This window comes from Columba livia, chromosome 5 (assembly GCF_036013475.1).
Source record: "Columba livia isolate bColLiv1 breed racing homer chromosome 5, bColLiv1.pat.W.v2, whole genome shotgun sequence".
Taxonomy (NCBI): Eukaryota; Metazoa; Chordata; class Aves; order Columbiformes; family Columbidae; genus Columba; species Columba livia.
In genome coordinates, this window is record NC_088606.1 from 7,804,113 (window position 1) to 7,829,590 (window position 25,478).

The 25,478-nt window shown below is 43.2% G+C and overlaps 1 protein-coding gene across 8 annotated transcripts; it reads right to left on the bottom strand.

Moving 5' to 3' along the window:
• Positions 1 to 5,274: 5,274 nt before the first annotated feature.
• On the bottom strand, positions 5,275 to 24,941 carry WDR89 (WD repeat domain 89). Of its 8 annotated transcripts, none has more exons than XM_065063262.1 (5): positions 24,804 to 24,869; positions 23,313 to 23,514; positions 16,065 to 16,205; positions 14,382 to 14,581; positions 5,275 to 6,918 (listed from the first exon to the last, which is right to left on the bottom strand). In XM_065063262.1, exon 5 carries the CDS (start codon positions 6,885 to 6,887, stop codon positions 5,718 to 5,720), a length of 1,170 nt encoding a protein of 389 aa, XP_064919334.1. In that variant the 5' UTR covers positions 6,888 to 6,918; positions 14,382 to 14,581; positions 16,065 to 16,205; positions 23,313 to 23,514; positions 24,804 to 24,869; the 3' UTR covers positions 5,275 to 5,717. The 8 variants fall into 8 exon arrangements, 7 of the variants coding, with proteins under 7 accessions (XP_064919334.1, XP_064919336.1, XP_064919332.1 ...); XM_065063264.1 differs by having other exon boundaries at positions 14,382 to 14,545; positions 24,804 to 24,862; XM_065063260.1 differs by lacking the exon at positions 14,382 to 14,581 and having other exon boundaries at positions 24,804 to 24,884.
• Between the last annotated feature and the right edge of the window lie 537 nt (positions 24,942 to 25,478).

Genomic DNA, 25,478 nt, shown 5'->3' on the forward strand with positions numbered 1-25,478 from the left:
ACTCTCAGTATTTCTCAGTGCCGGTGCTGAGGTCCTGGAGCAACAGGCTGCCCAAGTACCACCTTCACGGCACTTCAGCAGCACCAAATCTTCATCCAGAACATGAGAGAGTAAGACTGGAATTGATAAATTGAAAACATAGTCCCATAAAAATATCAGTGCCAACATGGCAGCAGGAGTATATAGAACAGTATTTTCTGTCATTCTGTTTCCAGGAAAGTAGATAGACTTTCAAAACAGAGATTCCAAAGGATCTAAAGGCATGAGGATGCAAGAGTTGAAGAAATGCATGTGAAGTCTGAGTAGGACAGAAGCCCACGGCGGGAAGCTGAGGCCAAGCAGTCGCAGGCAGAACTGAAGTCACCTCCACTTCCATCCCAACCTGGGCCAGTTTACAAACTGGTGTAGAAGAAGGAAATAGAAAATAAGAAGTTACCACAATTCAAGGCCTGGACAGGGCTCTGAGCAACCTGATGTGGGCATGTCATGTCATCATGTCCCTGCTCATGGCAGGGGTTGGACTGGATGAGCTTTGAAGGTCCCTTCCAACCCCAATTACTCTGTGATCCTCACAATTCTGCTGAGGACCCAAGGAACAGAGCTCTGTGCCATCACCTAACAGACAGCTGGAAGTTCACAGACTGAATTGCTGCTTTAGATGCCTTCTCCACAATCACTTTAGCTGTCCTTTTTTTCTGTGGCACGTGACATCTCCAAATCTGCAGGTTCCTGCCAGGCAGAGGCAGCAGCCCTGGCTTGCCTGGTGGCTCTCGAACACCCAGCCCCTTTGAGCAAACACCTTCTGCCTCTCTTGCACGCTTCGCTGCCAAATTGTTCATCTCTCAGACAAACAGGAACTGGCTTTCATGCTTGAAGGGTGTTTATGTCTTGCATAATTTATTTAAGGTCTTATCTTACTTCCATCAAGCTCAAGAACAAGCCACTACACTTATTTCCAAGGTAGAGGGTCCGACTCCTTAGTCAAGGAGTTTCCCTGGACAGAGGGCTGGCAGGGGCCAACTTCACTTCTCCTCCCTCTCTCTGCTTCCACCACCTGCTTGGTGGAACAAGAAGCACAGAGGACAGGAGAGCTCACAGGGTGGACAGGGCTCATCCCCTCCTGAAAAGCAGATATTGAGGCACAACTCTCTACTACCACCCCAAAACAAGACCAAGAAGCCAAATAAGAGATGACCATTTTGAAGGGATGGCGAGACGTCATTCCAAATTAACAACAGCACGTGCAAACGAGCTTTACGGGGTGGGACACAAGTGTCAGTTCTTTCAGGAGCATAAAAGCTCTGCTGAAAAACTGACAGTGCCACTAAGTGCATCCACAGGGACCCTGTCAGGCTGGGGCCGCGCTCCCATCCCAACCGGGGGTGTCCTGCCACAAAGCAGGAGCTGCAGCTACGTAAGTGTGTAGGTACCACCTCCCAACACATTTCAAAGCCCATTTCCAAGTCAGCACTTCACATGACAACGTATTTTGCTTCATATCATGGTATGACCCCCAGGGCTACATAAGATCCTGGCCAAAAGAAAGCTGTCATTCAAAGCCAGTATAAAACTTACACTTTATGTCTTTACAGTGTTTTGCTGTATCAGTGCCTTTGCTAATTAGGATGTTAACATAGAGGTATGCAGTTATGTCCATCTCTATACATAGGACACATGCCATATATGATTTGGCCACAAAATGGCTTATGACTGACAACTGGCAAACTAAATTCCACCTAGAAATAAATTCACAGCTTTAGTTAGATTTGTTAAATAATTTCGAACACAATCCCAAAGCGTGGGTAAAATCCTACACTTACTGAAATAATTGCTGATATTACCCACCGACTACAGGATGTAATCCTGATCCACCTCTTACTTCAACAAAATGAAATACTAAACCAGCAATTCAAGAGGAGGCAGCAAGGCTGTATGCACGGGGAACACACCTTCAACATGACAACTAAGTGTGCAAGTGCTGGATTTTACTTACAGAGGAAAGGAAAAAGAATCAAAGATGAAATTTAGGAATGTGTCAAACGCATGTTTATTTTCATATATTCACAGCCTTACATCTGGGCAGGAACAACCCCAGGTTCCAGTATAAGTTGGGGAATGACCTATTAGAGAGCAGTGTAGGGGAAAGGGACCTGGGGGTCCTGGTGGACAGCAGGATGACCATGAGCCAGCACTGGGCCCTTGTGGCCAGGAAGGCCAATGGCATCCTGGGGTGTATTAGAAGGGGGGTGGTCAGTAGGTCAGAGAGGTTCTCCTTCCCCTCTACTCCGCCCTGGTGAGACCACATCTGGAATGTTGTGTCCAGTTCTGGGCCCCTCAGTTCAGGAAGGACAGGGAACTGCTGGAGAGAGTCCAGCGTAGGGCAACAAAGATGATTAAGGGAGTGGAGCATCTCCCTTATGAGGAAAGGCTGAGGGAGCTGGGGCTCTGGAGCTGGAGAAGAGGAGACTGAGGGGTGACCTCATTAATGTTTACAGATATATAAAGGGTGAGTGTCAGGAGGATGGAGCCAGGCTCTTCTCGGTGACAACCAATGATAGGACAAGGGGTAATGGGTTCAAACTGGAACACAAGAGATTCCTCTTAAATTTGAGAAGAAACTTCTTCCCAGTGAGGGTGACAGACACTGGCCCAGGCTGCCCAGGGAGGTTGTGGAGTCTCCTTCTCTGCAGACATTCCAACCCGCCTGGACACCTTCCTGTGTAACCTCATCTGGGTGTTCCTGCTCCATGGGGGGATTGGACTGGATGAGCTTTTGAGGTCCCTTCCAACCCCTGGCATTCTGTGATTCTGTGTGCTCGAAAATACTGTACGACAGGTTTACTATCATCTCTGAATGACAGACACTGTTGTCTGCACTTAGGTAGCCTATCTGGATTTTTGCTTTTCATTTACTGAAAAAGAATTACATACTGTTTGCAGAATTAAAGCTTCCCTTGGGGTTAAACAATTCACACAGTGACACTATCTGAACGCCTGCTACTTGCACATCATTTCAATTACTTCAGTTTTATAAAGGTCAAACAATGCTGAAGTGAACTTACAGACATCAAAACTAACCTATGAGATTAAATACAGTCCCACAAGTTAACCTGCCTAATTTCAAGTCTGTTATTATTTATATGATTACATACGTACTCTACCTATGCTCTGTGGTCTATGAAATAGTGTTTGCAGTTTACAAAAGTGATGCTAATCACTTGTTAACATGTGGTTTCCATCTATGTTTATGTGACAGATATTAACCTGACATTAAGTCAACACAAAAGAAAAAATATCAAGTGTTTTCAGAGGCAACACAAGCGTGAGTCCCCTGACAGCTGCTGCATATTTTTACAATTTTAAGATACATACATATACTTTTCCCCTCCCACTGCTATTAAAATTATGTACGTAAAAGAGAAAAACCAACTTTTCAGGGAAATGCATGGCTTTACCTGTGATGGTTATCTATTTGTTGTGTATCAACCTAATTCAGAAACAAGAGATACAAATTGTAAGACTTCAAATTAGTACCAGAACTCCCACCTGTGCTGCTTTAATTCAGAGACAGTTGGCAGAACGCACCACAATCCCGCTCAGACACTTGCAAGCGAGCGGAGGCAACAGAAACCTCCCTCACTGTCTGTTTCTGTAGGCAGCACTTAAACTCTCTTCAAGAAATCCAGCACCAGACAGGCCCGCTGACCTTACTGCAGGGAAAGAGTGGATCAACACCCAAATCATGTTACACATCACACTTGCAAGGAAACAGCCCTCACAATAATCCTTTAGTTCCCCACCCGCAACTACTGGTACTGAAACAAGCTGAGCCTGTAAGGGGACTGTGGTGAATTCAGAGGGGACTGAAGCTTTTGGGCCACTCAGTTACAAAACCGTGAATTCCACAGAAATAAGCAATAGTGACCTGTGGGAATAAATCCTGAAAGGGTACACGATCCAGGTGCCTCATAGCCCTGACACTCACTGCCCCAGTGGTCTTAAAAGAGTAACAAAGTAATTTGAGAAGCAACAAATAAGGATGTTGGGCATAACTTGATTTTGACACAAGTAATTAAAAAAAAAAAGTTGAGCGAAATGTGATTTTTTAAACTGAAGCTGCACTTTTAAATCACCAGCAGTAAAAGCAAGTGAATCATCTTAATTGTCACCCACAGGCAGACCCAAAACAACTACAGAAGCGTAGCTGTGGCTGAAGGACTTTGACAGTTTGTAAAACGCATCATGTGGAAACTCGATACTTCTGGTTGAATGGGATTTGTTTCTAGAGACGATTAAGCCATCTTCAGCACCGCTGTAACTGTATATTAGAGATACCTGCTGTACTTCAGAAGCCATTCCTGAACTCCAGTGTAATCCTCTAAACTTGACATTCAAACCTTGAAGGAACTACCTGCAAAAAAATAAGACCAGCCCCTCTTAAATCCTTCGCCAACTGTGTCGTAACGTGGCAATTCTTGAATACTCTTGCGCTGTTTTCAGTTGTACCCACATATGTCAACTGCAGCATAATTACCAAGCCCCGTGTGACGGTGACGGGCCTGGGAAGGCCAGAGGTAATGGTGTGTGCAGAGCCAGATGTGCAGATCATCGTCTGCCAGCGGAGCAGAAGAAGCACAAAGGCCCAACCGCTTCGGAAGCGCAGGGCAATATTTGCAGCACTTAATAGGTATTTGATGACACAGCGACGCAAAGCTGTCCTAGCGAGACATCTAAGCTTAGAACCTCACTGCAGACAGGCACATTTCTTAAAAGGACGCACGCTGACCTTTAAAAGGTTTTGTTAAAGTCTCCGCATGCTGGATTGTTACTCCACTAGCACCATATCAGAAGGCAGGGCTCATTTTTAGCTTTTAACATTCTCACTTAGAATGTGATACTAGTTTATTTCAAATGCAGGATTTGGGATTTTAGGCATCACTGGTGTAATTAGACCTATTAATTTCTTTAACCCATCAAAGATCTCCCCGGTCGTCCAGATGCACTTAACCAGAGAGAATGAAGTCGCCTGCAAAAATTGTTGGGTATTTCCACATAGGAAATATGCCCTAAATAATGCCAGTTTAACAGTTCTCATGCACTCAAAACTTAGCTGCTTGGAATCACGTGTTGCTGTTCAGTTGAATACATTTGTATCTTTGCTGCAAGAAATGTGGCTCTATCAGCTGCTTCTTTATGAGCTTGTTATAAACCAGTGATATGACAGCGCAAACCACATTCAGCTTCATCAAGAAGTAATTCCTTCAGGCATTAAGATGTGACATAAAATCTTTTAATATACTGAGAGATTTCCTTAAGCTCTCTGTAAAGAAAGCAAAATACAGCATGAAATGCAAAACCTTTTAAAACATGCCAGGGAATTTCAGTGGAAAGGTAACAAATTATGCAAGCCACAGGCCTATATTATGCATTGAAAATGTTGGTTGAGACATTAAGCAACCACAGAAATGTTTTTATATAATGTGATTTAAGACCTATTGTTCAAGAACTTGAGAGCAAACATTTACTTTTTTCTGATTAATATCAGTAACTTGAAAAAATTAATTTAAAAAGGCATTCATTTGATGACTGCAACACATTCCCAGGTAGAATTCAAGCAGCGTGTTTCTCTCCTCCGAACAGAGCACAGCCACGTGTTGCTGGCAAGATTAAGGTCCAGGAAAACTCTATACACAGCAGAGATTCCCACTTTCAGAATGTTACTTCTTCCTGCTTTTGAGGGAGCTGTTGTGAACTCTTACTCGCTTCTGCACAGAAGACGCAATCTTCAGAGATGTTTTCTTTGTGAGGGACCTTTCCACAGCTCCGGGTTTCCATAGCAACAGCTGAGCATCCTCTCCACCCGTCACCAGAGACTCATCTGCCGGGTTCCAGCAGAAGGAGCGAACGGTGGCAGAGTGTCCCCCGCAAAGGGAACCCACCAGGCTCAGCCCATCGGTGCCGCAGCCCAGGAGGTGAATGTTTCCTGTGGATGTTCCCCCAAGAAGAAAGAGTTTGTCCGCCTTTTCGTGGTACAAGCCACCTACCAGGTAATTTAAGGAGTCGTTTTCAATGCAGACCGCATCTCTGACATCCAGAACGTGCAAAAGTGTTACTGATTCTTCAGTATCTAACTGAGCAATGTCCCACCAACAAAATCCCTCATCGTGTGTCACGCAGTAGACTTCTTTATAATCTTTCCCAGACCAGCCAATAAAACTTACTGATGAATCTGAGTTGCAAGTTGATATCAAAGCATCATCTTCGTTATCCTTGTTAATGTCAAACACATTAACCAACCCATCTGTTGATCCAGAAGCCACTGAATTTGGTTTGACAGGATGAAAGCATATTTTAGTGATATCATCATTGTGACTTTCTGAATAGACTCCCAAGGGTTCTCTAGTTGCGCTGGCACAGTTTGTAATGCCTCTTGCATCCCAAAACACCAGAAATGCGTCCTTCTCAACTTTTTCTGTTCCAGCACAAATTATGAGGTCGTTGCAGCTGATATCAAAACTGATGAAAACATTGGAAGGATAACCACTAAATACCTGCGTGGCTTGCTGAGTTGCTAGACGAATATCCCAACATCTCACTGTACCGTCACTGCATGCCGAAAACAGCACGCTGTCACATGTGTGCGCAAATCTGACTCCATTAAGCACCCCAGATTGGCTACTGTACTCCCGCAGGAAGTTTAATGTTTCCCTGTTGTATACCCTAATTGACTTATTGGAACATGAAACAGCCACAAGGCGACTGCTTTCAGACTGAGCAGGGTTGGAAACGTCGACATCCAGTACATAAGCAGGTTCCTCACTCAGCGCAGAACGTTTCGCTATGCGCAGGCTAGCGAGCTGCTCCTCTATCTTCTCCACTGCGGTCATCTCAGCTGCTGCTCCTGACGTTGTCACATACCTGCAAGAAATAAAATCCAAGGTGAGTTTTAATTACAGCATTCTGAAATAATATTAGATTTAAGAACTTGTGTGAAAAACATCTTGCATGGGAGATGACACACAGTCAAAATTCAATTATCCTGATGTCCTACTCACTACAACTTCATTTACAGCAACAGAGAACTGGAAAGGTCTCCCTGAGTTAAGGAGTTCAGTCTTGTGTGACTCTAAATGCTACATGATACAATCCCCTTGAAAGATTAGTCTGTTTGTGAATCCTGTGAAAGTCACGTAGCTAAATTTGCTTTATTATTTTTGTAAAGTAAAGTGATGTTCACCACGAGTGGAAAGAAAATGAAGTCATCACCACTACCTGGAGAGGAGTACTTCTTGTTTTAAAAGGTTGCCAGCAGGCACAGCCCACAAATAGTTCCATCAGTACAACTGCAGGAGATTTGTCAGCTGAACTTTTCTGCTGGGGAGTGCGCAAAGGGCAGGCAGAGAACAAGACCAAAATTATGGAGAACTACAGCCTGAAATGGCCAGATGAGGTAAATGCTACAAGTATTTAGGTGCCCAATGACGCAGATCAACACCTGTCAGCACACCATGGACCACCGAAAGAGGCTACATGACATCAGTGGAATTCACTGGAATTAAGCGCCTTTGCCTTTTCATCAATTCTCCTAAGAACCTAAATGGTTTTCGAGTCTCCTATAAAACCACATAACGCTGGCTCTTAGTGCAACCGATAAAAATCTTCCCTTCAGAAGCAATTCTTCTCTGGCCCTGCTGAACCCTCCTAGAAACTCGTACGGTTGCAGTGATGTACACAAGTTCAGATTTTACCAAGCAAAAACAACACTAAAAAATAGTCTCTCAGTCCTCTCATACATCGATTGTCTTCTAAAAAACAGCATGTCCAGAAAAAAAATGAAGAGGAGACAGTTCATCTTTCTATAACACAAAGGAAAATCCTATTGTGTAATTGCAGGAAAGCCTTTCATCAGTTTAGAGTCAGACAAAGTACTGAAGCATTTCAGTGAGATATTTGCCATCATAAGCAATACATCATTTTAGAGAGTTCACAAACTACAACCGTTTTTAAAAGAAAGATGTAGGTGGGGTACGTTAAGTAAACATAATAACCATCCACATGAATGACTTCTGTTTAAATTACAGGTTCAATTAGACTACTCTTCTGGGTTTAAAACAAAACGAAACCCAAACAAACAAACACAGCCCCCCAAACAAAATAAAAACAAACAAGCATTGAGGGTTTTAGGGAGTCAACACTCCAGTGACTTCTCAATGGTACAGGTATTTCAGGTAATGCAAACAAGGGTAAAACAATACTCAAAAATCTCCTTATTTCCTTAAGGACTAGGCCAGCACCCAATCCTAGTTATCTGTCCTGGTTTTGTTTTAAAAACAAGTTTCTCTTTTAGTGAATTTGCCTTCATATGAGCTGCATTTTCCTTGAGAACCAGATATATGTTTCGGTAAACACAGCAATGGAATGCGAAGTTACTGATAAGGACAGATGGACATCTCGCGAGAGGGGCAACGAGAAACAGGTGACCAAGAAACTGACCAACTATGTATAACATTCCATTCACCTGATACTTCATATAAAAGTGGGAGATCACGAGGATCTCGTCCCTTTCCCGTTTTTCCTCTTCTTTCCCTTCTGCTTATGGCCGACATGAGGAGAGGACCTTGCTAGTCATCCCTGCAAACTGAGGCCAGTGACAGACTGAATCCAGCTCCAGTTGGCTGCAGAGTCCAGTCCAGGACTTTGGTTGCCAGCTCTGCAGTTGCTGGGACTTTCAAGATTGGTTTTGTATATTTTGTATTATTTTCTCTATTCTTATTAGTAGTATCAGTAAAACATCTTTAATTTTTTCCAACTCTCTTCTCTCTGTCCTTCTTTTCCTCCCGATCACCTGTGCTGAGTGGGAAGGGGGAAGAGGGAGGGGAAAAAGGGGGAAGCGAGGGGAGGAGAGGGGGTTAACAATACATCTGCCAGGGGTTTATTGTCACCCAGCAATCTAAACCCTCGACATTATCACATGCACGGAAGGACCATTTTGAAAAAAATCCACACAAAAATGGAGTAAAAATCAGGCAGCTCCAGAATGCAAGAAAATATTCTCATGCCTGTCTAGCTATCCCATCATATTTTTTTCTGGTAATTCTTGAGGTTGGATTTTTAGGGATGGAATGAGCAAGTTTCCAAGTATTACTTGTTTTAGGGTAATTATTTTAACGGTCCATGAGAGACCAGCAATAAATGAAAAGCCGCTACAACAAAACTGCATTTGGCTTCTTTTTCTTTCTTCTTGGTGGTGTTTGTAGTTTCAGGGTTTTGTTTTCCCTCCTCCTATTTGGTACAGACAAATATTCGCGATGCCATGTGACAAACGAGCAAATTATTAAAACAAAACTTCAGTAGGCCACTCAAAATGCTTAATTCCCAAGTCGCAAATAATGTCACTAAGCTATTTGCCTCAGTAATATCCTGACAGTGAGGGCCCCAGGTTAATCTTCTACATCAAAGCAACGTTTCAGAGCACATCTACAAGTAATTTTTGCCATAAAACGCAGACATCCTGTGGAAACTCCATTCCCCTCCGAAGAGAAGAAGTTCAACATGTTTTCTGGCATTAGCCTGTGTACAACCCGACCCACAGAGCTGCTCCTGACTTATTTTCTGGGTATATCCTCAAAGGGAACCAGCTTTTACAAGAATTATTACATAAAGCGGACTGTTCTCAAACACTGTTTGCTACTCTGCTCCAACACAAAACTATTCAACACCCATGCAAATTATTAATTTAAAGAAAAAAAACTATTATTAATAACTTCTACTTAACCCCATGTACTGGATTACCACCATTTCAAAACCACATGCTTACAGGTGGAGAAGGTTTTCATAAACCAGCTATCCTGTAGTGCTACGTTACTAAAAAAACCTGGGTTCTCTGTAAACTTTTTGTAAGAAAAATGTAGTTTTCCAGACTGACCTGAATTTCAGGCTCTAAATATTCAGACTTTTTATACTCAAAAGGCCAAGTAAACTCAAGCAGACATGTTCCTGACAAATGTCATCCATTTGGGAAGCGAGCTGCAGTTGTTTAAATATTACTGACTTTGATAGAGAATATTATTCAATGAGCGGTTTCTACAACACTCATGTCAGAGCTTTTACTGCTGGGGAGGGGAGAGCGAGGAGGCTCTACAAGTACCCAGAAGTTGTAAAAAGCCAGAGTCTGCAAAAGCATGTTCATTCACATTTAATAATATTTTCTGGGAAATAAAATTAGCTCTTGAGCTTTCACCCCTGGATGACACAGGTACAGCTGTTGTAGGAAAATAAGGAATTAGGATTTTAGGCCTATATCAGTGTTATAAGCTGTGCTGCTAAGGCTGCAAGTCTCAGCTTGTCCCCTGTATAGTCCTTACCCAGAACCACGAGCGTGGTTACCTTATGCTTGCTTTGTACCCTTAGTTAAGACATTGATAAATGCTATTCTTAGGGTTGCTGATTTCTATGCTAGACTGATGAACTGTGGATAACAAATGAGACAGGTGGAACTTCAAAAGAAGCCAGCCCTGCGACCCGATGACCTGTCGTTCTGTACTTGCCAAGAAAGAAGAAGTAGAACCCACAGACCACTGGAACGGAAGGAACCTGAGGATGTCGACAGTGATAGATATCGACAGTGATAGACAGTGATAAATTTTGTTTAGTTGCATAATACTTGTTAGAACCCTATATAATGACTAGTTACACTGCTGTATGATTGTCACTCTCTGAGGAGGTGACCCAACGCTGCTGTTCCTGTGAATCTTCTACAATAAATACTGCTCAGAGTAACCCACAAGAGTTCGAGTCTCTACCCAGCGCCTACCTACGACCTTTTTTCAACAGCTATTCTGAAATACCAAAAAAATGCTGGTCGTGTTTCCAGATAGATGTGCAATTTCTATGATCAGGAAGCTGGAGGGTACAGATTTCAATTCCATTTCCACTGCAACAACTAAGAAGCCTTAGCACTGCATCTGACTGCAGCCAGTTTTTGGCTAAAACCTCAGTAAAACGTCTGCCCTAGTAAGAAAGTCTTCAGACTATTATGAAATTGCGATTGAAGGTTATATAAACAATTCATGTTCAAACTTCAGGGTGTAGCTGCCAGCCCTTCCTTTTCAGAAGGGGAAGTCACTGTTGTATTTTGATGGGAAAGTTTAAATGGCAGGAATAGGATCTGTGTTAAATTTATGAGACAAATAGGAAACAATGGTCTTCCAAACACAATGGAAGATAACTAAGCATTGGACTGCAGCCACCTACAAAGCACATGGAGCGCTGCACCGCAGAACTGAAGCACTTTTAGCTTAACTTCAACAAGACAGGTATCTGCTTTGTTATGGTCACCCAGAATCCTTTGGCAAAGACAGTATCTTTGAAACCCGACAGTTTGGATATGGCACAACAGCCGGTTGCGATGACCAGTGAGGAAAACTGCTCCTGCTGATGTGACAATCCATCTGACACAAAGACTTTGAAGGGGACAGACAATTTGCTCTTGAACTGTTTCATTCTCAGAAGAAATGGCAGAGAGAGCACTGGCCAAAAAAATCTTTCCCCAAGGCACCTCCTTTGCTCAGAACATGAGGTAGTTAATTAAATCCAGGTTCTTCACTCACCCCAGCTCACAGCAGCCCATCCTCAGTGACCAGCTGTATGTTGCAGCTGCATCTCTCATCTGCATTCACATCTGCACCTCGAAACAAGGTAAAGCCACCTCTACAAACTAAGCCTGGAACTTCTGTGTTATGGTATCTAGTCCTCTGGAATTACCTTCATAAATGAACTTTGCAGTTACAAGAACGCCCTGCACAACTCCTTCATATCGCAGCTACCAGAAACAATAAGCTGCTTGAAGGACACTCAAAACTCATTACATCTTGAGAACTCGGAATTAATACAGTCCTCTGAAATAACCTAAAATATTTTGACCTGCAGGGCATCCCACAGGGCTTCTTTTACAAAACAAAACAAAAACAAGCTTGGTTTTTAGAGCAGAAGGCACGAAGCGGAAGGGATGTCAAAGAGGCAGAACAGGATTTTCAGATGCCTTTGCGGTGTGTATCTCCCTAGTGGGGTGTGGAAATAACCCTACAGCAAGACTAGAAGCAAACAGCCAGAGGTGCCCAAGCACCTTTCCTATGGCAGAGAAATGAAAGGTAAGCACCTATCAGCACAAACTAAACATTTACTATTCACAGAATAGTTTGGGTTGGAAGGGACCTTCCAAGCTCATCCAGTGCCACCCCTGCCATGAGCAGGGACATCTTCACCAGCTCAGGTTGCTCAGAGCCCCGTCCAGCCTGGCCTGGGATGTCTCCAGGGATGGTTCATCCACCACCTCTCTGGCCAACCTGGGCCAGGCTCTCACCACCCTCAGGGGCAACAATTTCTTCCTCATGTCCAGCCTGAATCTCCCCTCTTTTAGTTTAAAACCATCATCCCCTGTCTTATCACAACAGGCCCCGCTAAAAAGTCTGTCCCCATCTTTCTTATCGGCCGCTTTTAAGTACGGAAAGGCCACAATAAGGTCTCCCTGGAGCCCTCTCTTCCCCAGGCTGAACAACCCCAATCTCTCAGCCTGTACTCCCAGCAGAGCTGTTCCAACTCTCTCACCATTGTTGTGGCCTCCTCTGGACCTTCAAGTACAAGCCACAGCATATTCTGCTGGGCTCTTTGTTCACTGTTCTAAACACCGCAGTCTCAACTCCAGACAACAGGCTCACGAGTCCTCTTTAATCCAGCAATTCATAAGTTATTTTCTTTCTCCTTTCAGCTGTATACACAAGATGCTGCCAAATGGCACAGTTCTCATTTCCAAAAGGGAATGTTAGCTCAACAACATACAGAAACATAAAATTACCCCTGAAAAATATAGTGGAAAATATGGGATAAATGGAACTTTGCCTCAAAGATTTAATCAGTAACGTAAGAGTAACTTACAAGCAGGAGGGTAGAAACACGTAATAAAAATGAAAACAACCTGTAGTTTTGGCAATCTTCTCCGCAGAGGTCAAATACCAAAAATAGCAAGGGATTTGAACAGCAGTAGATGAAATCTTGTGCTGTTCTTTCCTACTATAAACAATGCAAACTGACCCTCCCTTTATTTTCACCATTATTAAAAGTTCAAGAACAAACTAAGAACAAACCTGGAGCTCTGGGCAGTGGAAAGCAGTTCATGCATGCAACATGACATGTGGTTTGCATTTTCAAATAAAAAAAAAAGCAAAGCACGAGGTTGGTTGAGGAGAACGCATTAATACGCTGCACTTCACTGATGCAAAATGTCTTTGGAGACCTCTCCTCACTGGCACCGCTTCACAGCAGAAGACAGATCAGCCAAGTGATCTAAGAACTTAGGGGAAGCACAAAACACCCATCAGGCAGAACTTCTGAAGTATACAAACTCCTCTAGTCCATTTGGTTATTTTACCAAAGCAGATAAATAAGGTGTTTTTCCAGCATTCCCACAAAGCCATTTTAAGGCAGAGAAAAAAGCGTTTTACTCTACTGTGCAAGAAGGGAATAAGATGTGCGAGAAGCCGCAGTAAAGTACAGAGACAAGACGTAAACTGCCAACAGAATTATTTCATCCTTTCAAATCAGCTACATCTAGTTTCCACACGTAAAGTGCAGCAAGAAAAAACACCATGTAATTTTGCATTTGCAGTACAGAGAAAAAAATATGATATCAAGAGAGTGGAAAGGAGGAAAAAGGTAAAACACTGGCACAACAGTGTCTATGGGATGAGCAAAAAAATAAGTCTACCAAACCTCCATGAAATCAATGTCATCCTGCCCTCCCACCAGGACAGGCCTTGGGGGTACAATGGAGCAATGAAGAGCTGTATGTGGCACAGAGAGCCAAGGAAATGGCCTTAAACAATGGTAGAGGAAAATAATAGAGTCAAAATGAGGAGAAAACAAAGGGAGAAAGTCCCAGGAGCTGGGTGCTTTGGTGTTCGATCATTTAAAAAAAGGGAAACCACAGCTTTTGTGTCCTCATCTTTTGGGAGCATAAGCAGGTGTTCATGTCAATACAGAAACAAAACCTCTTTTTGAATATTATACCAGATATCCACAGAGACAGAACACAAATCCAACTTTTGGATTTGAACAGATGTAGCTTTAAATGCATACATCATAAAAAACACATATATTGAATATTTTCATCAAAAGAAAACTCTTAAAAATAGTTTTTTGGTGGAAGATTTTGCATTCCAACTAGAAAGACCTATTCTGATTTTGCATCCAACACTGGAAAATATGGCAGAGGGAGGTCAAAACCACCAAAATCACACTGTGATGTGGGGAAAAAAAAAAATCACAAAAAACTTTAAAATAACCAAAATCACACTCTGACATGAAAAACTGGATCTAGAACTTACTTGTGGGGGGCAGGTTTTCCTAGTAGTGACCTCACCAGGTAGGAGGATGTTGTTGCATTCAGGTGTTGAGGTGGTCAGCCAACAAAGGAGACAGCAAAGTAATAGGAGGATAAGAGATGCTCTGTTTTACCCTCATGGCTATTCTCAGATCAGGCTGATAGAAACTGCAGCAGAAACAATCCTATTTTATAAAGGCAGATCTGAAAGATTCCCAGGCAAAGATTAAATTACCAAAGATACTGTAACGGGGACATTTATTTTCTAAATTCTATACATTCTCCTTTATTTTGGAAATAAATACTGTATTTTAAAACCCTCTGCAAAAGCTAATCTATGCCTAAATTGCACACTCACGGCCTCTGAACAGGTAAACAACAAACTGCACCCTCAGGTGGATTCTAGAGAGCAGGCAAGAGCTGCCGGGACATGGTTTAGTGCTGGAGTTAGGTTGTCGTTGGACTTGCTGATCTTGAGGGTCTCTTCCAACCAAAATGATTCTGTGATTCTATAACTGTCGTGGGGCTGGGCCTTGGCTTTGGCACTGGAGCAAGTCTGGGAGATGGGGGTCACAGATGAGGTTTGGACTTACTGCTCCCCACTTCTTCTGGGCCCAAAAAGTGCTGGACCTCAGCATACTAACAACACACAGGGTGAGGCATGGATATCACCTTCTAAAGGAAGGGTGAGCACCACCCAGGGGAGTCACGGCCAGTTCTGTGGCACTCACCCCCGCTCTGACAAACACCTCCTCCTAGGAGGGGACCCGGGATATTGGTTAACACCCCTCTGAGGGACGGAAGGTGAACGGTGCACCCAACCGCTCCAGAAGGCTTCACTGTCCCAATGCTACGCAAACATCCACGCTTGCAACTCCAGCAGGTGCCAGACACCTCGCTGCTTCAGCACCCAGCACCTTCGTGTCCCGGTGTCTGGCTGCCATGTAACCGCAGCTATTCATCCAACCTGCTGCAAGACTTGAAGAGAATCCAAGTCTCAGCCATCTGCACTTGTGCTTATCTCATCAGACCACAGAAAAGTCATTTCCTTTCCCTTGTGAGCACCTCCCACCATAGACACCATATTGACATTACTTTCGTAACCACAAGCATAAGAAAGGAGATACAGAACTAATCAGCCTGTCAATTACGTACAGCCAGCAACTTCTGGAAATCAAACACACAGAGCACAACGTTGTGTAGTATTAAGTTTTTTCTCCATTCGCATTTCCACAATATAAGCATAAGCAGCTCTGAGAAGGTTCATATCTCTTGCTGAACTATTCCTCATACCCCTCCTGGCTAACAGCATTTTCTTTTGTTAAAAGGTCATACAGCTTGCTGTTTGACTTGGTGCTAGAGCTGTGCACCAAGATGGTCATCTCACAGGTAAGGAAGACAGAAATAAAGCTATTCATCTGAGGGGATTTGAACAAGACTCCGGCCTAGGAACACTTATTAGTCCTGGTTCTGGCAGAATGGCTTACTAAGTAATTCCCAGCAAGACGCAACATTCACTCTTTATTTTCTTAATCAGTGCAACAAAGACACTATTTGCCTCATACTATTTGTGCACACAAACATTATTAAGCAGAGTCATGAGCAGCCTTTCGAAAGAAAAAGCCTAGTTCTGAACATCTATAACACAAGATAAAAACGCAGAAGTTATAGTAGTGCTGCAACGCACCTGTGAGTTCCACAATCAAAAAGTCCTTCCATGTCCTTTCAAGTTTGCAATTACAAGACACGACTCCAAGAATGATGATTTTCAGGGCCATCTTAAGCTGAACAAAAGCACCACATGAATGGGCAACTCCAGTGTTCTGCCCTACAGAGAAAGGAAAAAATTACTTACGCAGCTGCAGGAATAATTTAGTGACTGAAATAATACAATTAATTTCCTTCAATTTAGACATTGCCACTTGGTACCAACCTCCTCATGCAAAAAAAAAAAAAGAAATAACTAAGAAGATTCTTTCCAAATATTACTAAATTTTGCTGAAATCTCCCAAATAATTTGTTTCTACACCACAGGAAGCCTGGGAAATTTCAGCCTAAATTTAGCAGCAACCGGAATAAAAGGATATAAAGAAACTTAGCTAGAGCAGGAAAAATAGCTCCCACTACCACACACTGGTGCCAAAATACCTATAATGAGATAAAATGTTCTATTTGCCAGAACATTTTAGAAATTCTTTCACAACAGTAATTTAACTTAAGTATACTCTGTTACCAGAGCTCATTCTTCAAAACACAAGACTATTATGTTTACAAGACTCTCTTCTTACAAACTCAGGCTGAAACCAGCTACTATAGTTCTCATCTCCACAGGGGATTTTGCTGGTGAACAGATTAGAAGATATTCCCCTTCATGTGCACATGTGGCTCCAGGATTTTCCAAACACAACATAACATTTGTGCGCTTGGCAATTTTTAACACTATGCAACCATCACTGCCTAAGCAATCCTCTGCAATTCCAGATGTGCTGCACAAGCACAAACATCTGTCGAGCCTAAGCAGGGGAAGCAACTTCTCATTTTCTTCCCCAGGAACATGCAGATCACTACAATATCTTCACCAGTCACATCCTACAATAGCATTTTTGATATTTTGATATTTAGCTCATCCAGAACATGACCAGGTTAATTTGTCAGACCCTCTCCAGTATCAAAGCAACAGGAGAAACAGGAGATCCTCGTGTATCCGTGACAGTTCACAGACTGTCCATTTCCAAAACATGCTCTTTGTGCACAGCCTGACAGCTGGAGGCTCTGCTGAATCATTATCGTGCCCTAAGCTCAAGTTTCAATGCTTTGTAGCAGACAAAAGGAAAAAAACTGTCATCTAAGTGACAACGGTAGGATAGAAGAGGCTAAAATAAAGGGGTTTAAGCTATGTTGACTCTATCCTGTTCAAGAGAATTACCTTTCAGTCTTCATAAAAGATGCCGAGGCATCAAGGATGTGCACATTGTACCCATGCAAGGCACTCTCTTCAGTTCTTTGTTTTCAAGAGCCTTCAGACACTGTTTACACTTGAACCATACTCAACACTCCAGCTTCATCCATGCCATACACAGATTAAACACACAAACAAACCCCAACATTTTTCACATTTTATAATATCCAAATGCACAGTGATTTTCCACCATACTGCACTGGAAGTTCATGATCAATTTATTTTCCACTACAAAAAGTGATTTAGGACTCAGTCATAAGGAATGGAATGGTGAAAAGGAGGGACAAAAGAGCAAGTATGTACATAGTGATACTCTACCACTTTCAGATCAAGACACCTACTGTATGCAGCACCACAGACAATCCGCGCTGACGAATCACAAGAACTATTACTATATGCTTTTGATAGCACCCATGAACCCCTAAAACCTGTATGGGAAATTTATTTTTCTGAGATCCACAAAGACCTTTGCAACATCTTTGGCAGACAATGTTGCCCTTAAACAAGACGAGGATGAAAATCAAAGTCAAGAGATTTAAGCATTTTAATAACCCTGCTCTCAAGCCATGTTTGTTCTCAACGCTTTAGTCAATCCATATTTCGCAGGGTCATAGCAGGTTGCCAGCAGGGCCCTTTGCTGAAGCAACCTCCTGATAACTAAACCATAATCAAGTGCAGAGGAGGATGAGTTAGATGACCCAGGGAATGGACTGTTTATTTTACAAGAAGTCACTGGCATGCTTTGCCATGTATAGCTTGGCAAAGACAGCAACCAAGAGGGGATACGATTACTATCTACAAATACATCAAAGGAATAAATGCTGAGGAGGGAGGGGAGCTACTCAAGAACAATACTGGCACAACAGTTTGAGAGCATAAACTGACCATAAATAAAATCTAGAGCAGAAATTATAACATTTATATTTCAAAATAGTTTCCAATTAGAACAGTGGAGTAAAAAACTTTGACTGTCTTCATCTACTTTTATAACCCCATCAGCCCGGCACTGCCAGCTGCCCTTGCATGCAAAGAACACAAATAGGAAGGCAGACTGAAAAACAAGTAACTCCCTCATCTGGGGAGGAACAACCCCAGGCACCAGTACAGGTTAGGGGCGGACATGCTGGAAAGCAGCTCTGCAGAGAAGGACTTGGGAGTCCTGGTGGACAACAGGTTGACCATGAGTCAACAATGAGCCCTTGTGGCCAAGAAGGCAAATGGTACCAGGGTTGCATTAAGAAGAGTGTGACCAGCAGGTCGAAGGAGGTTGTTCCTCCTCCTCTGCTCTGCCCTGGTGAAGCCGCATCTGGAGTATCTGTGTCCAGTTCTGGGCTCCCCAGTTTAAGAAGGACAAGGAATTACTGGAGGGAGTCCAGCGGCCGACTATGAAGATGATGAGGGGCCTGGAGCACCTTTCTTATGAGGAGAGACTGAGAGAGCTGGGTCTGTTCAGCCTGGAGAAGAGAAGCTGAGAGAGGAGTTCTCACCAACATTTATTAATATCTCAAGGGTGAATGTCAAGAAGATGGGACCAGACTCCTTTCAGTGGTGCCCAGCGACAGGATGAGGGGCAACAGGCACAGACTGAAGCAAAGGAGGTTCCGTCTGAATATGAGGAGAAACTTCTTTACTTAGAGGTACCAGAGCCCTGGAACAGGCTGCCCAGAGAGGCTGTGGAGTCTCCTCCTCTGGAGACATTCAAGACCTGCTTGGACACATTCCTGTGCGATCTGCTCTGGTGAACCTGCTTTAGCAGGTGGTGGGTTGGACTGGATGATCTCTAGAGGTCCTTTCCAACCTCAACCATTCTGTGATTCTGTAACTACAAGATAAGCTGGCTCATCATTTTTATCTAGAAAGTACCACATTGCCAGACAGACAACAGCAGGACACAGCACCTGCTTACTGCATAGTTCAAAAAGCAGTATTAAGGCTGTTGTAAGAGGGTATGAATGCGCACAGAGAGAATGCAACTTCCAGCTTAGGGTCGTTTCTTCTCTCCCTGCCCCCAAAATTGTCAGGATAACAGCCTGAGGGCTTGAGCATGCCTCTCAAAGAGTCACATCTTGTTGCAAAGGCTGGAAAACTCAATGCCTCCCTCTCAAGTTTGAATGTTCACCAGTCACTGCAAGGTGGAACCGAAGACTTTTTGTCCTGCAGTGACTGCATCCCTCGGTGCAACACAAACGTGACACCAGGGTAGCTGAGAGCACATCCCTCAAGGAGACCCTGGCGGTGACAAGGGTGGCCCAGGGACAGCAGCTGTTATTCCACACTCAGCCCACTTGATGTCACCCGTGACCACCGCTCCCGAGCAGAGCGATCGCTCCGAGGAGCTGCAGTCACAGACTGAGACCACTCCATTCCAAACGAGAGCACTTTTTTTCACATCTATATATTCCTCCACTCATTTTAATCAGTTACAATAAGTTGTCTCCTTAACACAGTGGCATTCAAGGAAACAAAAACTGAGAGTGCAAGACACAGTAAGTAAGCCTGAAGCACTGGAAAGAACAGTATTAACATACCAGCCTTTTAAAAGCCTCGGATCCTCAAATCAGACTGTTAATCCAAAAATCACAACAGTCACTTAGAACTGTCTACCACCAAAAACTGGAGAAGAAAAAAGCCCTCAAAAATCAACAACACTGCAACTTTTTGATCTGTCAAAGAGTTTAACAATAAGTTACACACTCGTTTTTACATCTCATTGTTTTTTCTGAATTCAGCTCAGAGCTTTTGATCTTTCAGACTTCATGACGCTGCAAGATGTGACTCTGGTATTCCTGTGCAATGCACACAGGGAACAACTGACTTCTGTGTTTGCTCTCCAAGCATCCAGCGAGTGGCAAGTCCAGAAACACCCACCACCAAATTTTCTCAGGGAGGAGAGGGGAACAAACTCAATCCAACAACTAAAAAGCCCTTCCTCTCTCAATCTGTTACACTCACAGATGGCTCTTACGAACATTCCTGAAGCAGGAATGTCCAATACACACACATGGTAAATACTTACTTGAAACATTAAACCACTTGAATTCTTTTTTCCTTAAATCTACTTTTCCCCTTTTCAAAAGTGGGTCATGTACTTCCTTCAATATTTGACAGATACTGAGTAACCTAAAATCAACTTCACTCACCTCAAAACAAATCCTCCACAAATGGTATAAAAAACCCTCTAATAAGTCAGGTTAGCTGGTAAAAGAGCTGTATGTTTCTAAACAAGATTTTTTTTGCTTTCACAGCCATCTGCTTGTCCCTTCTGATTCCACAAGGGAATGTTAACACTTAATTCCAGCTCTCTCAGACATTCCCATAGTAACAAACATACACACCTGTTCTAGGTATTGCCAGCATATAACTCCATCTAGCAAGCAGTTTGCCAATTTTAGTTAAATGCTGTGTTGTCATTTACCAATTTAACTGCTTACCAATTTTACAGTACTTTTACATCTTCTTTTTAATTGGAAGCTGAGTAATAGTTTTCCTAGAAATAACAGGCATGGGGAAAAAGAATGATCACAGTAGCTACAGGGAGCTGCAGAAAGGTGCAAGTGAAAAGCTATCAATTAAAAAATAATATAAATAAAATAGATTCTGCTGAAAAAAAAAAAAGAATCGGCAGCAGTGGCTACAGATGTTAACAATGTGTTCATTCATCCATCTAAAGGCAAAGCGAAATGGCAAGAAAGACTCTCAACATTTTCAAATTGAACAGTTACGATTCCTAAGCACCATACAGCAAAAAAAGTAATTGTACTTTAAAGCTAAACTTTTTGAATCTGTTAATTTAATCCAGTATAAGAACTATGAGTGTTGCAATGCACCTGTTTTTCACAGACAAGATTCAGCTGCTATATTAAACAAAGAATTTCCAGAACCCTTTAGTTTTGATTTTTCATTAAGTTTTCACTTAGCTGGAAAACCAGAGAATTAAAGAAAAATAGCAAGTGCCCTTATAAGGCCACAGCGAAGTCATATATAAAACAGTAAGTCTCAAAGAGCAAAACAACAGGGACTAAGAGGTTTTAAAATACTTTCATTCCTCTATCTGTTTTAACTTTTAGTCTGGAACTAAACATTAAGGTCACCTCGAAACAATTTTGACAATACGAATAGTGTAATAAAAAATAACAATAAAAATCTGAGAATGTGAACAGTCTGCAAGAAATGCCTCCTCATTAATATAAAAAGGGGAGATAAACTTATGTAGAAGTTTGTAAAGGGTATAAACAACAGTACACACGGTTTTCTTGCAAAGAGGATCAGACTAGATAATGCAATAGTCCTTCTGGACACCTGATACAATGAAACAGAATAAAAACATATCAGATTAAGGAGATTTTATGAAAAAAATAATGTGAACTTGTTAAAATGGACAGTGGTAAAATATTTGCTTCTTATCACTACTTACAAAATATTTTGATTGTTGAAAACACTTAAATACCCCATAGGGTCCAGAAACAGGCCAGAAAACACATTCTGTGCTGAAACCTTCAGAAGAGCTGAATGAAATTCGTCCTGCACTTTGAGCATGATGTTTCCAGTGCTATAGGCTGCTATACTTTCTTTTTCCAGTGAGCTGCCCACCCCATCCCCTGCTTGCTTCTCACTGAAATATTTTGTTGAAACTTGCATCAAAGTATTAGCTGAGGCAAAAACAGATCATAGAAACAATTAATCCATACTACTGAAATTTAATCTGAAGGCAAGACTTCAGCATCAAACATCCTTCACTCCCATCTAAAGCTTTATCTACCGAAGCAACGATCTTCTACATAAAATTTCACAATCCCTCCTGTTCATTTTAGCAGCTAATACAACACAACATGCTTGGTCACATCCATACACAAGTTATGTCCACATATGTTTAACCAACCAACCGTAAATTAAATGCTCTGAGCTCCTTTACAGACTGCATCGAATGTGTCCCATCTCTACACCAGCCCCGCAAGTTAACAAACCATGAGGGCAAGAAAGGGGAAGGAGGTGGCAGGAGGAGAGAAGAGAGGACAATGCACCAGTATGGATTTAACACTTCTATTAAAGGAAGAGACAGTACAGGAATGTGAGAAGGGGAAGAGCTAAGGGAGAAGGGAATAGTGGGTCAGGCTAAAATCTGAAGAGGGCAAAAGCACATTTGAAGTTGAACTTCCCAGCCCCAAGTGGCTATAGGCAACACCACTCTTTTCTTGCCTTTCTTACACCCTTACACCCACCTGAATTACTTGCAAGCCACAAAACACACTCATGTCAAAAACGAGGCCTTACCAAGTCTCCAATTCACAAGTCTCAAGACTTTTTTGATGTCTGGTGTAAAACCCACTAACAAGCTTGTCATTGCACAGGAGAAACTGATCCACAAAGGTGTCTTTTCACTCACCAGTTAAAACCAAACCCTAGAAATCTGCACAGGAAACTTTATATCAACATGGCTCATCAGCATGGTGGTGCTGATTTCCTTCTGCTTTGATTTTTTTTCCAGAAAAACTCAGAAATCCCATTATTTGTACAGTTACAGGAAAAGCATGTCCAAGCTGCAGAACGCAGCGGGGAAATGCTGCCAGCACATAATGACAACAACCTGGTTTTACACAAGACCTCGCACACAGTCAGGCACAGACCAGACCCCACGGCGGCCTAGAAAAGGACCCTTGTGCTCAAGACTGATGCGGTGAAAGAAAAAAAAACAAAAAGCCAAAAATAATCTTGTACTTAAGGCATTTAAAAGATACCTCAACATCATCCATCATCCCACGTACAGAAGAACTCTTACACAGCAAAAACGAAGAAAATTATTGCCAAAAAGTCTGAGAACACACAAGAACCAACCAGGCCCCTCGTCACTGCCCACGAAAGAGCCCTGGATCCACCTTCCCTACAGGGATGTTCCTTGCATCCATAAAAAGACATTAGGAGGAAAATGCAAATAGCTAAGTCAGCCTTTAACCCTAAACAAACAGAAACCAACGTTACCTAAAATCAGGACCTAGAAAGCAATCCTTGGGATACACATGAACAGAAATCTTGTCAGTTACTCCGTTGACAATGACAGTTGGCTCAAAAGAACTGCTCAGCAAACACACTTCACCAAATCTGACAATTGCTCCTGTGCAGGGACAGGAGTTGGACTCGATGATCCTTGTGCGTCCCTTCCAACTCAGGACATTCTGTGATTCTAAGAAATAAAAGGCATTAACATAGCTTAGTTGTGAGAACAAAGTTTTTACAGAGCCAAAAAAGAACACAGTAAGAGAAGCCCTCGTGTTTCTGCGTTCTTCCAAACGTACAATGTATTTCTAGGGAAAATTAATTTGGAATTATACAATGATAAGCAATACACATCCTTAATATAGCACAGCGTTAACAATTCCACTCCTTTAACCCATGGGGAAAAGTTCTCAAACACAGCACTTTTTGAAATACATGGTTGTTACATAAAATATCATTTAAGGACGTGCAATAGTTTAAGTATTTTTTTGTTCATCAAAAACATTTTAAAAGTTTATTTTCATTTTTTCCCAAGGGAAAGAAAAAAAGCAAACTAAAATAAAGAATTTATTTCTTCTCCTTCTGGCATCTCTAGATTTTTTGTTTCAGACTGTTAATATTTTTAAAAAAGATCCCCATCGTCACCAAACCGAGGCGAGGTCGGCTGGTTACCAGCATAACTTCTTTAATAAACATATTTTATCTGCCAATACAGGTTCTAACTTTAACCCTGACAGCACATAAGCAGCCAGTCACAGCTCTAATCACATGTGCCTGCCCAAATGAGCAATACACTGATCCAACCAGAGGGTGCTGGACACTGAACAGGCTCCCCAGGGAGGTGTCACGGCCCCAAGCCTGACAGTGTTCAAGAAGAGACTGGACAACACCCTCAGACACACGGTGTGACCTGTGGGGTTGTCCTGTGCAGGGGCAGGAGTTGGAACCGATGATGCTTGTGGGTCCCTTCCAACTCAGGACATTCTATGAATCCTTATTCCAGGTGCAACTCTAACCCACCATCAAAGCCAAGGAAGGGTGACCAGGCCAGTGTTACCCCCCACCAGCTCGGAGGGAACAGCCCAGGAACAGCCCCTCAGTAACAGGGTCAACTCCCCGCGTAAGCCGAGTTTTTATTCACGCTTCACTAGTGCCACAGGCAGCATCACTACCAGAAAAACAAGAGACACCGCAGCTCACACTAACGGTGAAAGACAAGGCAGTGGTGACAGAATGAAAGTTCAGGAGCCCCTTTTCTCCTCCCTACGGCACCGGGCACCACACACCCCGATACACACCGGACGGGGCAGCTCCAGGGTCGGGACAGCGGCACCGCCGGGCCAAACCACCCGCCGTGGGCCACCCCCACCCTCCCCCAGCACCGCCTGCCAAACCCACCGGACCCGCAGTCTCCACAGAGGAGACCCCTCCCGCAAAAACGATCCCCCCCAGGGTCACCCCTCTCCCGGCCCTTACCCCGCTGCGGCCCCTCCGGGCTCCGAACCGGCCCCTCAGGGCCGCCCCCTCCCGCCGGCGGCCGCCGCGTGCTCGCCGCCCCGCCCCAGCCATCCCATTGGCTGCCCCGGCCGCCCCGCCGGCAGCCATCTTCCCTCCCTGTCGACGTGAGAAGGAAGGGACGCAGAGGAAGGGGATTCGTGCAGGCGGCGGAGGGGGCGTGGCCGGGGAGCTCTATTGGCTGCCATAGGCGGCGCGCGCAAGTCGGGGAGCCCCGCCCCCGTTGCCATGGTAGCGGGGCCTTCCCCGCCCGGCAGCGCCGGCACCCGGCGCCATTAACGGCCCTTAAAGGGGAAGGAACGGAGGGCGCTGTGACAAAGTTGCAGTTTGCAATGCAAGCGGCGAACGCGTACAGTTAACTAGAAGAAAGATAACATACTTAACATTTGCTTATTTTAACTTTTTATTAAATGTTGCCCGAAGTGTTGGAATTCAAACCTCCTGTTCTTAATTGACTGTTCTGAAGTTCATTTGGCCGCAGTTGCAGTGTTTTGCATTAGTCTGTACTCCTAGATGGGTATTAATTCAGTGAGAAAGGTAACTTGTACCTTTATTTTTCTACCAGTTAAAATCAGGTTTGTGCTCTTTTCTGATAAATCGTGTAAATTGTAGTAAATAATTTTACCAGTATCACAG